This window comes from Stylophora pistillata, chromosome 8 (assembly GCF_964205215.1).
Source record: "Stylophora pistillata chromosome 8, jaStyPist1.2, whole genome shotgun sequence".
NCBI classification, from domain to species: domain Eukaryota; kingdom Metazoa; phylum Cnidaria; class Anthozoa; order Scleractinia; family Pocilloporidae; genus Stylophora; species Stylophora pistillata.
The window spans coordinates 7220001-7236420 of record NC_142526.1 but is presented as its reverse complement, the minus strand read 5'-3'; the positions used below and the strand labels follow the sequence as shown (position 1 = coordinate 7236420).

General features: G+C 40.0%; 1 protein-coding gene across 1 annotated transcript; it reads right to left on the bottom strand.

The window, feature by feature from the left end:
* Window positions 1-8250: 8250 nt before the first annotated feature.
* On the bottom strand, window positions 8251-13484 carry LOC148724743 (uncharacterized). Its single transcript, XM_088729660.1, has 3 exons — window positions 11296-13484; window positions 9101-10575; window positions 8251-8486 (listed from the first exon to the last, which is right to left on the bottom strand). Exons 1-3 carry the CDS (start codon window positions 13372-13374, stop codon window positions 8429-8431), a joined length of 3612 nt encoding a protein of 1203 aa, XP_088585786.1. The 5' UTR covers window positions 13375-13484; the 3' UTR covers window positions 8251-8428.
* Between the last annotated feature and the right edge of the window lie 2936 nt (window positions 13485-16420).

The following is a 16420-nucleotide window of genomic DNA, read 5'->3' as shown; positions in this document are numbered from 1 at the left end:
TAGATGAAAAATTGAGTTTTACTAGTCATATCAGTGATCTATGCGCTAAGGCCAGTCAAAAAGTAGGGGTCCTAGTGCGGCTACGCAATTTGATACCCTGTAATGCTAAGCTATCACTTTACAGGTCTTCAATTCTGCCCCATCTAACCTACTGTCATTTAGTATGGCACTTTTGTAATGCATCGGAGAAAGCTTGAGTGGATTCAGGAGCGAGCACTTAGGGCGGTGTACAAAACTAGATCAGCGTCCTATCAAGAACTGCTAAGTCGCGCCAAACTACCGACGTTGAACAATCGGCGCCTACGAGACAGTGCCACTTTGATGTTTAAAGTTAAGCACAGTTTCGTACCTGAGAATATTTCTGACTTATTTAATATAAAGAACACTCAATATAATTTACGGAACAGTGACTTTGAACTGCCAAGATTCGAAACTGTAAGATTTGGTAGGAATTCTATTAAATATATGGGACCTCTCATCTGGTCGAAGTTACCAAGACACCTAAGAACGATAGAAACTCTAACTTCGTTCAAGAAGAACATAAGAAAAGTCGACCTTTCAACTCTCGTTGAAATTTAAAACTTAACTAAATAACTTTATAATCTTTTTAATTATCTACTGTAAATAACTATCATTTACATATGTAAATGTATGTGACTTTTAAATTTTTTAGGGTCCCCCATTAGCTTATAGCTAAAAACATAGACACTTAAATAAAGTTTTTCATTCATTCATTTCATTCATCAAGAAAGTAGCCCTTGCTAAACGAATTTCCTCAATTAATTGCGGTAACTGCACTCTTTGTAATTCTTAATATTATTTATCGGTCAATTTATATAGTTACTTTTATACAATACATTTATGTGAAGGTGTAGTCTGATCGTCCGGGTGAGTGTAGTCCTGAGAAGGACTGTTGTCGGTGGTAGTGACAGACGTTTCGACAACCTGTGCGGAAGTCATCATCAGAGTCAAGTGAATGATTGTTATCAGTAGAATGTCAACAACGACTTCATCCGACGAAACACTTACCGACCCACTACCACTACCGAAACAAACGACACCGCAACCCCTACGACTACAGCAACCATACCGTACATAAAAGGCATGTCTGAAAGCATCTCGCGCATCTTACTACCCTTCAATATCCGCGTCGCCCACAAACCCATTACCACACTACGTCAGTTACTAACCAACGTTAAAGACAAAGACGAACCGAGGAACAGACAGGGAACGATTTATAAGATCGATTGTTCCGACTGCCAAGCCTCCTACATCGGTGAGACTGGCAGAAACCTCACAACAAGACTGACTGAACACAGACGGGCGACGAGGAAAGGTGATGTCAGCAATCACATTGCTGAACACCATCGACTTACCAACCACAACATTGACTGGGACTCTGCGCAATGCCTAACCTACAGCACTGACTATTTTCAACGACTGACTCTGGAAAGCTGGTTTACTAACTTAGAACAGACTCCCCTAAACAGATGTCAACAACTACCCGCTCCATACAAACGACTCATTCACGACATTAACATCACAAACGACCGAAAAAGAACGACCTAACTTTACCGACAGATCGAAACAGACCAATCATGACCGACTTACGTCACTTGAGTCTTACAGCCAATAACATCACGGTAAAACCAACCGATCATTTCACACGAACTGGAATAAGAACATTCTACTGACAACAATCATTCACTTGACTCTGATGATGACTTCCGCACAGGTTGTCGAAACGTCAGTCACTACCACCGACAACAGTCCTTCTCAGGAATACACTCACCCGGACGATCAGACTACACCTTCACATGTTACCCCCGGGTTCAAACCATTTACTGCATAATACATTTAGTAGAGATATTTTATTGTAATCGTATATTTGTATTTTTTTTGGCTTATACATAGGGTGGGATGATATAAGGGAATTATAAAGGGGAATATTGGGGGATTATTTATTTTTGTTAACATTGTAGATAGGTGTCCTTACTTAGTTGGCAACTGCTATTATCTTGACACGTTAATAAAATTATTATTATCGAACGCGATTGCAAAAGGCTCGTGATCTTCGGGCTAGTTCGCCCCCCTTTTAATTTTCTTACGTAGGAATAAAGCTGAGAACTGAGACCCTTTCATGAATTATTCGTGGTATCACTATAAATTTTGCTGATTCTTAGACACCAAATATAATTTGGGAAAATTTTAGATGACAGCGGAAACATTGTCTTGTTTTCACTGCCGCCTTAAGACTTTCGTTTCACCACCCGAGATCTGCAACATAACGTAGCAGTTCTGTTCTCCAGGCTTCTTAGGGTTTTAGTCACTGCGCTGAAAGAAAAGTGGTTCGTAGAACTTTCGATTTCTATCTTCCTCTTTGAACCCTTTAAATCGTAAGGTTGACTGGGTTCTAATTTCTCCTGACAATGTCACCCTTGAATCAAATGTAAAGGTTATGACAATAATGGGAATGATCACCAATCTACTCTAAGAAGCTCCTGATTATCAAACAGATTCTCTTTGCCGTTACCATAGGAAATGCACAGAGATCAGTGTGGAGAATACGGATATTAATGTAGAGGAGTAAAGGGCAGGAACGGGAGGATCGAGGGGGAGTGGACTGAAGGTTCACTTTCATCAAACGGGCGAGAACAATGAAAATTCCTGAACAATCCCAGCATCTGCAGGCCGCATAGGAATAACATAAAAGCAAAACTTATTTTCCAGATCCAGAATCCGGAGACATTGAAAGAAATATAATTTTAATTTACTTTTAAGTTTTTTAAAATCTTGACGAAATATCTGATCATAGGAGCTCATACTGACCATGAAAATGATGCAAAAAAAAACTTGGGAAACCTCTATTTCTCAAAGGAGTAGATTACTAGTAGTCCCTCCTTTTCAGTGAAGTCTGTCGTGCGAGTAAAAAAAGCTCAGTCAAAAAAAATCGATGTTATCACACTGCGGGGAGATGTGGTTTTTACTCGCGCAACAGACTTCGCCTCAAAGGGGGGCTACTCGTAGTTTAAAAGTAAGAAACCAATATCTTTATCTCTGATCAAAGATTGGTTTTTTTACAGTTCGTCTTAACGCAACAAACATAGGGCAGTGTTTTGTACCTGCAAACCATCACGAATGTCACACGGTATGTATTGATATGGCGAGAGTAACTTTATTCCTGACAAATTTGAATCACACAGGTGAGCTGTTAACAAGAACTCTTACTCTACATTTGTTACCCGTCAGACACTCGTAGCCTAGGGACTGGTCATCAGTTATCACCCAGGGGGGAGGGGGACGGGGAGCTTGAAGATTTTGGTTGTGTCACGATAACATTTACCTGATCACCCCCCGTAAGATTCTGCAATATTCCTATGATGCCCCTCCCCAGTCATCGGAAATCAATTGACTGTAAAATTTTCTATATCCCCCCCCTCCGCCACTTAATATTCTGTCGGTGACTACTCATTCTTCCTTTGGTCCCCGAAACCATGGACCCCCCCCTCCCCACACAATTCCCCGGATGGTAAATTATGCCTCATTTCTTACAAACAAACCACTGCCTTACTCACAACAAAATAATTGATGCTGCTTCCAACTTCCAACTAAAGAAGAAAATAAGTTTGTTTTATTTACAGTGAATTTTGATTTCTAGGGTCGCGTGAGGTTGACAACGATCCTTATGTTGTAGAACTGACAATATACATGTGCTCCTGTTGTCTCCTTGCTATTCGGAATTACAAAATTGACTCTTTAACCGCTAAGAGTGACTAGAAATTAATTTCTCCTCACAATTTCACAGCTGAATCACACATCAAAGTCACGAGAGTAAAGGAAATGATAACAAAGCTCTTGATTGTTGACCAAATTCTCCTTGCCAGCTCGTTAGGAAATGTATGGAGAACAGTTTAGAGAATATGCACACTGATCATGAGGTGAAAGTGTAAAGGGTTAACAGGGCTTGGTTCATCAGTTGTAGGTGCAATATCCCCCGTCAGCAATTTTTATGCATTAATCACCTCGTGTGAAAGAAAATTTCAAAAAACAAAGGTAGAAATCTATGAAAGGAAATCTAAAGTGGGGGAAAAGAAACCTCGAGACTCTTCGATCATAGAGCTAATGAATTACGAGTATCCTGTTGAATTTTTTTTCTATTTGGAGTTTCACCAAAAAGGTTTTGACCTTTAAAACGCTTTCACTTTCTGGCTTGCGATGTTCTCTGTAACTCGGAAGATGTAAAAGAGCCGAGCGAGTGTGGAGTCGGACGACCTCTTTTCGAACCGGCTCACGTCAGCTTTCGTTATGGTTTTCTTTAGGATTGTCTGGGGAGGGGGGACATATGATTCAAATAATTATGAATATTATGTCGGAAATTTGTCTTCTGTTTTGCTGTTACAACACATAACAACACGTGTCCCGATTCGTTGTAGCTTTGGTGGAGTCAATAACCTATGCGGTGCATCGCAAAATTTGAACAGGCACACCATAGAGGAGAGGTATTAGTTCATCTTGTGTTAGTGTAGATTGCTCCAGGCATTCAGGAAGTTAAACAAAGCTCAATTAAAACGGCGGGTAAGTAGCAGAGGAGTGAAAAACCTATTTTAACACTTTAGATCGTAAAGTTGACAGGCTTCTTTCTCCCTACAATATCACCCTTTAAGGGCGTAGTCAGGGGGGCCCTGGGGTGCCCGTGAGCCCCCCTTGATAGGCCTTCTTTTGAGCAAGCAGTCTACAATATTCAGGTGGTGAAAATGCCATGACAATATCTTGGCCTGCCCACTATACTCTCACTACTCATCCCAAAACTGTCACATTAAGTAAAACATGCACGGCGTTGAGGTTGACATGACAATCTGGTAAGTAGTCTCTGTGACCCCCCCCCCCCCCACCTTTGAAAAATCCTGGCTACTCCCCTGCCCTTAAATCAAATGTAAAGGTTAGGAGAATAATGGAAATGATCACCAATCTACTGTAAGAAACTCCTGATTGTCAAACAAATTCTCCTTGTGGTTACCATAGGAAATGTACTGAGATCAGTGCGGAGAATATAGTTGTTAATACAGAGGTGTAAAGGGTAAGAACAGGAGGGAGAGCGGGTTGAAATTTATTTATTTATTTATTTACAAGATTTGCCCACAGGCAACAGCTTTCCGCCAATCACTGCGGGCTCAGTAACCCATCCAACCTACCCCAGGGGAGGACCACCATCACACAGTAAACTCGTGTGTGGGAAATTAACGTCTCCTACCCCTAACCCTGCAGGAGACGGGACCTCCATTTATTCGTCCCTATCCGAGAAGACTAGAATATCTAACCGTTTCTTGATATTGTAGAAAGGCAGCATATTCTTCTCAATTATTTTAAGATATTGAGTGCTAGTCCGACCGGGGCTCGAACCCTCGACCTCCCGCACAACAGTCCGGCGCTCTATCCATTGAGCTAACCGAGAGGCGGTTGAAATTTCACTTTCATAAGCCGGGGCAAGAACAATGGAAATTCCTGAACAATCCCAGTTTATGCAGGCCGCACACGAACAACAAAGTAGTTAGGGCAAAAGATTTATTTCAAAGTTATTTTTCAGATAGAGAAACCGGAGACATTGAAAAAAATATACTTTAGGCTTACCTTTAAATTTTCTAAAATCTTGACGAAATAGCTGATCACAGGAGCTCCTACTGATTAGGAAAATGATATAAAAAAGCTTGGGAAACCTCTATTTCTCAAAGTGAGTAGACTACCAGTGGTCCCTCCTCTTCAGTAAAGTCCGTCGTGCGAGTAAAAAAAAAAACTCAGCGAAAAAAAATTAATGTTAGCACGCAGCGGGAGATCTAAAGCTTTTTTCACTCGCGCAACAGACTTCGCCTAAAGTGGGGGCTGCTCTTAGTCTAAACGTAAGAAACCAATATCTTTATCTGTGATCCGTGGCCAAGACTCGTCTTTTTACAGTTCGAACACTTCGGTTTTGGTTTTATGACACTCTTGAAATTGCTTTTGCACTTATTATTAATATTATTATTATTATTACTATAATCATTACTCGTATTACAACTATTTAAGTAGAGGTTCAAGAAATAAACCTATGTTTTCAAAGTGTGGGTAACATTTTGACAAAATTTAAAAAACTGATTGATAGTGCAAGATTCATAGTAAAAGTCAAAATCATCTCTACGAAGTATGTTTATAACTTTGAAATCCGGTTTTCATCACAGTATTGTTTAGACATCATTAATAATTGCCGTAAAATGAATTCCAAGAGACAAAAATACTACCAAATTTTTGGTTGTAAGACCTTATATCAGATGAAAAGACATAGGTCACAACAACCACATTCTCTGTAGCACCCACTCCCCAACAGGAGTAGCGTTTGTCTCGTGCAGTGATGACTTCAGAGCGAGGTTTTGGTACTGTGAGAGAGTTAAGAGAATTCCTCCACCGATTGCATTGAAAGAAATGGCTTAGAATTCGTGTCCCTTACAACGATCTTGAATGGAAACGTCAAGCTACACTTGATACCTCAATTTCTCCTAAAGTCTTCTAGAGATTCGCCCTTCTGCGTTCTTTACTTTTCATCATGATCATTAATTGGATAAACTATTTCGGCTCTGTTTAATCTGTGAGGCTTAAAATCAAATCTATTGTCTTTTTTCGTTTTTATTTGTTTCATTTATGATCACTATCGCAGCAATTTTCATTGGAGTATCGAAAGTAAATCCGGAATTGCTTTGTTTTGCTTTACTTCCGCTTTCTGATTGGCTCAGAAAACTCGCACCAATCTCTTAACCAATCCGATACAAAAGTAAACCACATTCATGATTTGGTTGCCCGCGTTTTCCAGCGGTTTAAGCAGTTTGGTCGGTTTTGCTTTGAAGTCTCTTAAAGGTATTTTATAGTGACTACTTCGGTTTTGGATTTACGACACTCCATCGCTTTTAAGATTGTTATCATTATTATCATAACTATTATTACAACTTGTTAAGTTGAGGTTCAATATACGAACTTATGCCTTCAAAGTGTGGCTAACATTTTTGCAAGTTCGAGAAAATTGATTCCTACTTCAGGTCGCACGATTGGAAGCCAAAATAATCACCTCGACGGAGTGTTTTTAATCTAGAAATCCGGTTTTCATCACAGCCATCGTCTAGATATTATTACCAACTGTAGTAGAATAAACTCCAAGAACAAAAAAATGTAATAACGTTTTAGTTGTAAGACCTTATGTCAGAAGAAAAGACATAGACAACAAGAACATCAGCTTGGGACTCTCTTCCAGCGAGTCTCAAAGCCGAGAAATAAATTTTAAGGATAATGATAATGTGATAGAGCAATGTTCAGTTGAGTGTCGAAAGTAATCCTAGCTGGCTCCAGATCTGCTTTTGCCTTACTTGGCTTTGTGATTGGTCGATAAAACTCTCGCCAATCTCTGAACCAATCAGGCGCTAAACTAAAAACAATTACGACTTGGTCGCCCGCTTTTTCCCGCATTTTGGGATGATTGGTCGGCTTTTAATTTGAGTTCTCTCAAAGGTATTTTCCTTTCTTCTGATTGGCCGTTGTGATTCCTTTCTTCCAGTTTTACAACACTCAATTCAAAAGCACTCTATCGCCAAAACCATTAGTATTGTTATTATTATATTACAGTTTAGGTTCCAGAAATTAACAGGGTCCAGTTGTTCGAAGGCCGATTAGCACTAACCCAGCGTTAAATTTTAATGCAGGTTTCCCTATTTCATCATTCAAGAACCTTTCGGTGATAATTTTCCGTATTCTTTTTAGAGCACTGATCATCAAATTGTAGACAAAAACAGTTAAACTGAACTTTCTTTTAAAGCTTTCAGATCTGACATCAAATATCACGCTAACCAAGGGTTATCTTAAACCAGCTTTGAACATTGCGGCCCAGATATCTTCGCCTATGTCCTTCGCCCGTTCACTCCTTGAAATGATTTACATATGAACTCTTCATAAAAAAGTATCAACACATTATGTATCTAATGACAGTTCAGAATACACACCTATCAATCTAAGAGTGACTTCTTTGTTTTTTTCTTACGTACTACCGAGCTGGTTCTCCTTATCAATTTAAAGAGAAAATTATGGCAGCCAGAGGGTAAAATTTAGAATCATATCCTAAAAAAGTAAAAAAGTTAATGATTTTTTGAAATCTCAAATTTAAAAAACAGTGCCATAATTTTCGCATCGTGGAAAATTTACTCAACATTTTGTATTTTTTGATTTTTCAATTATCTGTTCATTTTTGTTCCTCCTTGGCAAACATAATACAACTTTTGGACGAATGACATCGCTTGCTGGACAGCTGGGCCGTGTAAAAAAAAGCACCCACAAGAGCAGTGAAAAGTAAAAAGTTTTTGTGTAAAAAAATACCAGTTTTCCTTCCAGTAAACAGGAGGGGAGGGAGAGTCAAGGATCAGTCGCTACTCTGTTTCTTGTCCCCGTCACTTTCGTCCTTCGTCAGTTCTTTTTGCCTAAAACAAAACTTTTGAGTTAAGAATGATGTGTAATGTTTTTTTTTTTTACGTTTACATAATCTCCCAGTCGTTGTCATTAGACTTGTTATAGACATAAAAGTTAGCTTCCTCACCGTATTCACTGATTTATCGATTAATTCATTCATTATTTATTTATTATATTTTCGCTCAGATTGTGGTCATTGTCCTGTCAATCTTTACACCAATGGTACAATTGTAAACATCTTGCACACTTAAGAAACTACACCGAATCTTAACCTGTTTTTGTAAACCCTTTAACTCCCAAGATCTGATTTTTAATTCTCCCATGTAGTTGCTGCACCTTTTCTTGTAAATTTGTGATGAGAATTTGGTGTTAGATCATGAACAACTTGTACCTGATAGGTAACTACTTGTTTGCCGGATAATGTATGGATATTATAGGGGGAAGTTAAATGTTGATCACTTCTAGGAGTTAAAGGGTTAAAAAACCGTCAACATGTGCCGTCATAAAATAAAACCTCGTAGTTGCAGACGTTTTTCTAATTAAAGAAAAAGGCAGGCTGCTGTTTATTTTCACAAGCTTAAATGGGTTATGTCGATTACAAAAAATTACTCAAAAACAAGCTTACCTTATTTTTTTCAAGTCGAATGTCACGTTGTCTCCCATCAGCACAAACGGAGCCCATTGGGCAGGTTCGGTGAAGCCGTTGCCTCTCAACCACTTGATGGCCTGGTGAAGAGATTCACTGGCACTTTCTCCAGCAGCCAGGTGTTGGTAGAAATGACTCATAAGCTGCTCAGTTGCTTTGTCTTCTATGGCCCACGATGCCACCAACACTGAACGCGCACCAGATCCTAGGAAAGCCCGTGCTATTCCAATGACTCCCTCTTGTTTAAACGTTCCACGCCCGCTGTGACAACAGCTAAGTACGACCAGTTTAGCTCGCAGCTTCACATTTGAAATGTCGGACATTGTCAAAAGGTAGTCTTCTTCTTGTGGAATACTTTTAGTGGTGCAATTGGGGGACAGGGCAATCTCCCCTCTCTCGGCATTACCATGGGCGGCAAGATGTATCAGGCTCACTGAATGAAGTGCGTGAAGTACCGCCTGCTTTGTTGCGTGGTCTCCTAACAAAGGCTGAACCCCCAGGAGTCGACCAATCATCTCAGCTTCCTTTCGTGCACACAACAATGGTGTCCATTTCAGAATATGTCCTTTGTAAAGCACTTCACCAGCCAAAGGATCACCCACTACCAGTGCACCGGTCTGACTGTGATAGTCTCCCGGACTTTCCTGAATGATCCCCAAAGTCATCAGAGAAGGGACGATGCGGATTCTGTGGGTTTCTGAAAAATACTTTCCCGCTGTCTCATCCCGCAAGGCAGCAAAAGGGACTCGGTATGAACACTTCTCAGGCACAATGATGACTTCAGGTTCTGTGAGTAAATCTGTGACAGGGGCGATAAGCTGGTCATAACACAGTTGAAGAATCATTTCGTTGCGTTTGGGTTCGTCTCCTTGCGAGGTTGCTCGGCTCTCTTCTTGAGGAGATATGACGATATCGTCACCCAAAGATCGATCCTCGCAGTTCTGGTTATGTAAAATGCCGAAACTGGAGGCACTTTTTTTAAAAATTTCCTCCACATCGCAAACGCATGCAGCCATAAGTGTGTCGATTTTTATCACTGGGCTCACTCGATAGTTAATGTCTCCATTTGCTTTTAAAACCCACAGACGAACATGCCGCTCACAATATGAAATGTACAAAACAGCGCAATTGCTCTCTTGACTCACAATGCTTTCGATCCTTGGCCGAGATGTTGAATCAGCTGAGACGTGGCTTTCAATTGAGAGTTTATCTGCCATTAATTCTGCGAGGCCTCTAGCGCGTCTTAGCTCCTCCACATTAAGAGAGTCTTGCACACTTCCGGTGTCACAATGCATGCGACTGAGCAACTCGTAGGGGAAATTACCATGCTCTTCCAAGAGACATGTTTTAAATTCGTCGTTTTCTTTGAGAAAATTTCGCAATTTTTCATAAATTTCAATACTTTGACGTAGATACACCATTGCCTCCTCAAGATTTGATTCCGATTTCTTTAACTGAGCGATTCCGAGAAGACTGTGAAAGTCATTCATATTGTCTCCTATTTCGCTGCTCGTCAAGTGTGCTTTCTCATAGTGTTTTTCCGACTCGTAGTAATTCCCAAGCGATAGGGACACGTGCCCAAGGATTGTATAGATTATACCTTGTTGTGGTCTATCGCCAGTCTTGATAGTGATAGTAAGCCCTTTCTCAAGTAACTCTCTAGCCATCTGGTAGTCATGAAACAATCGTGACAGATTTGCCAGGTTTGCGTAGCAGCACACTTCCATCTGTCTGTGGCAAATTTCTATACTGATGGCGAGTGCTTTGTCAAAATGTTTCTTAGCTTGCCTATTTATACGAAGTGATAGAAACGCAGATCCAAGACTCGCAGAGTAAGCTCCTTCCCCTTCCCTGTCGCCAATTTCTGTTGCAATAGCAAGAGCTTTCTTGTAATATCCTTTAGCCTTCTGATATTCACCGAGTGTATGAAACACACATCCAAGGTTCCCAAACCTTATCCCTTCTCCTTTCCTGTCGCCAATTTCTGTTGCGATAGCAAGAGCTTTCTCGTGATATTCTTTAGCCTTCTGATATTCACTGAGTGATTGAAACACAGTTCCAAGGTTCCCATACCTTCTCCCTTCTCCTTCCCTGTCGCCAGTTTCTGTTTCGATAGCAAGAGCTTTCTCGTGATATTCTTTAGCCTTCTGATATTCACCGAGTGATTCAAACACAGTTCCAAGGTTCCCATACGTTGTCCCTTCTCCTTTCCTGTCGCCAATTTCTGTTGCGATAGCAAGAGCTTTCTCGTGATATTCTTTAGCCTTCTGATATTCACCGAGTGATCGAAACACAGTTCCAAGGCTGCCATACCTTGTCCCTTCTCCTCTCCTATCGCCAATTTCTGTTGCGATAGCAAGAGCTTTCTCGTGATATTCTTTAGCCTTCTGATATTCACCGAGTGATTTAAACACATTTCCAAGGTTCCCATACCCTGTCCCTTCTTTTTTCCTGTCGCCAATTTCTGTTGCGATAGCAAGACCTTTCTCGTGATATTCTTTAGCCTTCTGATATTCACCGAGTGATTGAAACACAGTTCCAAGGTTCCCATACCTTGTCCCTTCTCCTTTCCTGTCGCCAATTTCTGTTGCGATAGCAAGAGCTTTCTCGTGATATTCTTTAGCCTTCTGATATTCACCGAGTGATCGAAACACAGTTCCAAGGTTGCCATACCTTGTCCCTTCTCCTTCCCTATCGCCAATTTCTGTTGCGATAGCAAGAGCTTTCTCGTGATATTCTTTAGCCTTCTGATATTCACCGAGTGATCGAAACACAGTTCCAAGGCTGCCATACCTTGTCCCTTCTCCTCTCCTATCGCCAATTTCTGTTGCGATAGCAAGAGCTTTCTCGTGATATTCTTTAGCCTTCTGATATTCACCGAGTGATTTAAACACATTTCCAAGGTTCCCATACCCTGTCCCTTCTTTTTTCCTGTCGCCAATTTCTGTTGCGATAGCAAGACCTTTCTCGTGATATTCTTTAGCCTTCTGATATTCACCGAGTGATTGAAACACAGTTCCAAGGTTCCCATACCTTGTCCCTTCTCCTTTCCTGTCGCCAATTTCTGTTGCGATAGCAAGAGCTTTCTCGTGATATTCTTTAGCCTTCTGATATTCACCGAGTGATCGAAACACAGTTCCAAGGTTGCCATACCTTGTCCCTTCTCCTTCCCTATCGCCAATTTCTGTTGCGATAGCAAGAGCTTTCTCGTGATATTCTTTAGCCTTCTGATATTCACCGAGTGATTGAAACACATTTCCAAGGTTCCCATACCCTGTCCCTTCTCCTTTCCTGTCGCCAATTTCTGTTGCGATAGCAAAACCTTTCTCGTGATATTCTTTAGCCTTCTGATATTCACCGAGTGATTCAAACACAGTTCCAAGGTTCCCATACCCTGTTCCTTCTCCGTTCTTATCGCCAATTTCTTTTGCGATAGCAAGAGCTTTCTCGTAATATTCTTTAGCCTTCTGATATTCACTGAGTGATAGAAACACATTTCCAAGGCTCCCATATCTTGTCCCTTCTCCTTTTCTGTCGCCAACTTCTGTTGCGATAGCAAGAGCTTTCTCGTGATATTCTTTAGCCTTCTGATATTCACCGAGTGATTGAAACACAGTTCCAAGGTTCCCATACCCTCTCCCTTCGTTTTTCCTGTCGCCAATTTCTGTTGCGATAGCAAGAGCTTTCTCGCAATATTCTTTAGCCGTCTGATATTCATTGAGTAATTCAAATACAGTTCCAAGGTTCCCATTACATGCCCCTTCCCCTTCCCTATCGCCAATTTTTGTTGCGATAGCAAGAGCTTTCTCGTGATATTCTTTAGCCTTCTGATATTTACCGAGTGATTGAAACAGGAGTCCTAGCCTTCCATAAGTCACTCCTTCTCCAATTCCGTCGCCAATTGATTTTGCGATGGCAAGTGCGCTTTGAAAAAGTTCCTTGGCTTCTGCAAGCCTACTTTGTCCGTTGTATTTGTCTCCCAGTTCAATGATTGATTTCCCGGTATTGTGGAACATGGCGATAAGTTTGTTGGTGTATCGTACTGCGTTTGTGTAACCGGAGATTGCGTAGTACGCATTGAATATTACCTCAGAGACATCCAGTCCGTTCATATCAAAGCCTAGATTGTTGAGTAAGACTAAACATTCATAACACAAATGAGCGGCTTGTATACCACGATCAGTGTTTAGAAGATATGTGGCAACATCTAAACCTATCCTGATCTTCTGTAGGATTTCACACGTGTTAGTCATCACGTACTCCTTTTTGTTTGACCAAATACCTTCCTGAAATGGAAAAAAAATCAACAGGTTAAAATACAGAAAACTTAAATAACTAAATTAGATGATGACTCTTGGTAGCTATCTCTCTGCAAAAGTTTAGACAGTGCTCACTTTCCACGAATACTTGTTAGTGCGAGTGCAACATTACTTTTCTCTCTCCATTTTTCCATACCTAATAAATTGTGCATAAACAACACTGATTCTTGACAAATCGCGATGCAAAATTTACGAAAACATGTAACTTTTAGACCCAACCTATGGGGGGAGAGTGCTTAGATCAATTTCTTTCCGGTATGTGCTGTTCTTCCTCAGAACCGTTCTTAATCCCCCCTCTCTCATAGACAATTAATTGTCTGATCCTCCACCGTTCCCCCCCCCCCGAAAAATGATATGATCTCCAAAATCCTCCATCTTCCTTTTGATGGCAAAACGATAAACAGACAATTTCAAACTGGTTCATATTAACACTGATTGCCCCCCCCCCAGCTCCCCCCTCCCATGCCTTTTGCTGATGTTTCATTTGCGCGCAATTCAGATAAACTGCATCAAAAGCATCTCGGATTTAAAACTTCGCTTTTGGATTCATTGAGTTGAGTATTTGATATCCGTCACAGAAAATTTTTGTATTATTTTTCGATCACCGCATGGGCTTATTTTGGGCAGTCAGTGAAACCTGTTAAATTTTTCTTTTATTTTCCGACAGAATAAAAACGTGAATTCTTTCAAGAAAAGTGAATAATGGGCGGAAGCCATAGAACTATAAGAGAAAGACGGCTCACCTTTATAAAGAAACTCGTCCCTCGTTCAGTTTCCTGGTCGTTTAAGTAGTGAAACCAGAAGTTCGAAACTGAAAGAAAAACGTATCCTGTCAATACTGAATGCAAATAAATATGTGTTCTTGTCCAAGGGTGAGGGGAAGAAGGCTAGATATTCGCCGAGTTCTTTTTTCCCCTATGGTTGGTCATCGGTTCGTTAAGAACGCTAAAGAAGCTATTATCCAGCGGCTTCTTGACCCAAAAGGCTTGGCTGATAAAGGATTCGTTGCATAACCAAAACATTTCACTTTGATAAGATCCAGGAATGATTTGTTTATTTCAAGAACTGGGAAAGAAAGCCAACTGTGTTTGTAGCACATGACAAACCTACGAGGGCCGTTTATTTATTTCTCTTTTTACTATGACTGTCTTCTACCGCTTTTGTGATTCCTTTGCCGATAAAGATTATGGACTTAGTAAGGCTGCTCAATGCAAATTTCTTCTTGCTCAAGAACAAGCAAGTTAATTGCGAGCGGGAAAAATGGTTCCATCTCGCCCGTTCAGTCAGTCATCAGAGCTAACATTTCGCTTCATATTACCCACGTGTTAGCTATATATCAACTAGTGTTATCACAAAATAAGGATATGACTGATCGGTAAAGAAAGAATTGTTTAAATATCACCGCTTTACTCTATTCTTGTAAAATCCCAAAAAAAATATTGGAACACGTGCTGGATACATAATAACATTGTACTCTTAAAATTTGATTTACCTTGTGTCTCATTCGACCCTCCAACTGTTAGAGTTGATTTACAAATAGCTTATCCTTTACAATATCAAAACATCATCATGCCAACAAAATACGCAATCCGATCAGCGGTAAGAATGCCATTTTGATCCGACATCAAATTCTCTACACTTCTTTAAAGGAAATGTGTATGATCGAGAAGAGGGGATTGCTAGTCAGATTTTGGAAGTGAAGGTTTAAGGGCTGCAAAAACTATTTTATTTTGCCTACAAGTCTATGTTCGCGTCAGACTTTACCACCGAAAATCTTCCTCAATTTCTGGGTTGTTTAGATCTCTGGCATTCCTATCGAACTTTCACTCATTTAAAAAAAGTTTCCATACACATTATTTTTGATTGTATAGAAAAAGAAAATAGTTTTTTGTTTTATACAGTTTAGTTAATTGTTTGTTTGTTTTTTTTTATATATATATATATATATATAAATTTAGCTATTTTAAATCTTAAAAAAACACACCGTTGAACTCAGCACGTGGCACGTGCTGAGTTTGATGCGTTGTTCGTGTGACTTCAGAAATCAAAAGCAAGAAATTGAAATCAAAGCCTGTAAAAGAAAAATGACGGCAAATAGCAAGAGTCACAAGGGTGAAGAACAAAGTGTTAAGGTGGCTGAACACAGTTTTCGCGCGCGCTTTTGCCGATGCAATTCAGCGCGCGCGCAAGGATTGCAAAAAACTAACATGCCGTCAATAGAGCGGTCGTCTTATTTACTCAACACGCATCCGCACTATCTGTGCTATTTTTCTCTATAGTTGGCGCAGTGTATTGAGAGCTTTAATCTTTTATTACAAAGACATGTTAGAAAAGTTAACAGTGCAAAGAACCCAGCAATTCTCAGCTTTTTCGTCGTTACCGAGAGAACCCGGTTAAATGCAGCGCATGCGTGGTGAGTCAAAAAATTGCGATTGAATGAAAAATTGCTTTCTCGGAAATATGCCTATTTCTTGAGAACCACTCATTAGAATTTCACGAAATTTGACACGAAAATACTTTAGGAAATAAGAAACTGGAGTATCGAAAAAAATTGATTTTTAACAAAGGAAATTCTAGATAATCGAGTAAACCTTCAACAAGGGATAATTAAAGATCTCTGTTAAATTGTTAGGAAGATGGGGTTAACTTGTGAGTATCGTTACAAGCTTGTTGCATGCAAATTATAAAGAAAAGCTAATGACTAGATTTTCTACAAATGAACAAAGCCGATTTTAAAGGCCTGTTTATATTTATTCATGTTGCCATGACGATGGTGTCGCGAAAAGTTTGCACGTGCTCATAATAAATTTTTCCTGTTTCAGCATATTTAGTAGTTGATTAAGTAAGTTATTATTTCTTGTCGCCAACATTCATTTGTGGAATGTCAAAGGAAGTATTGACCGGCGTCGTGTTATCGAGCCTTCAAAAACAAAGATGTATTCAGTCAAATAGTCGCTAGTAAAACCGCATGCATAAATTA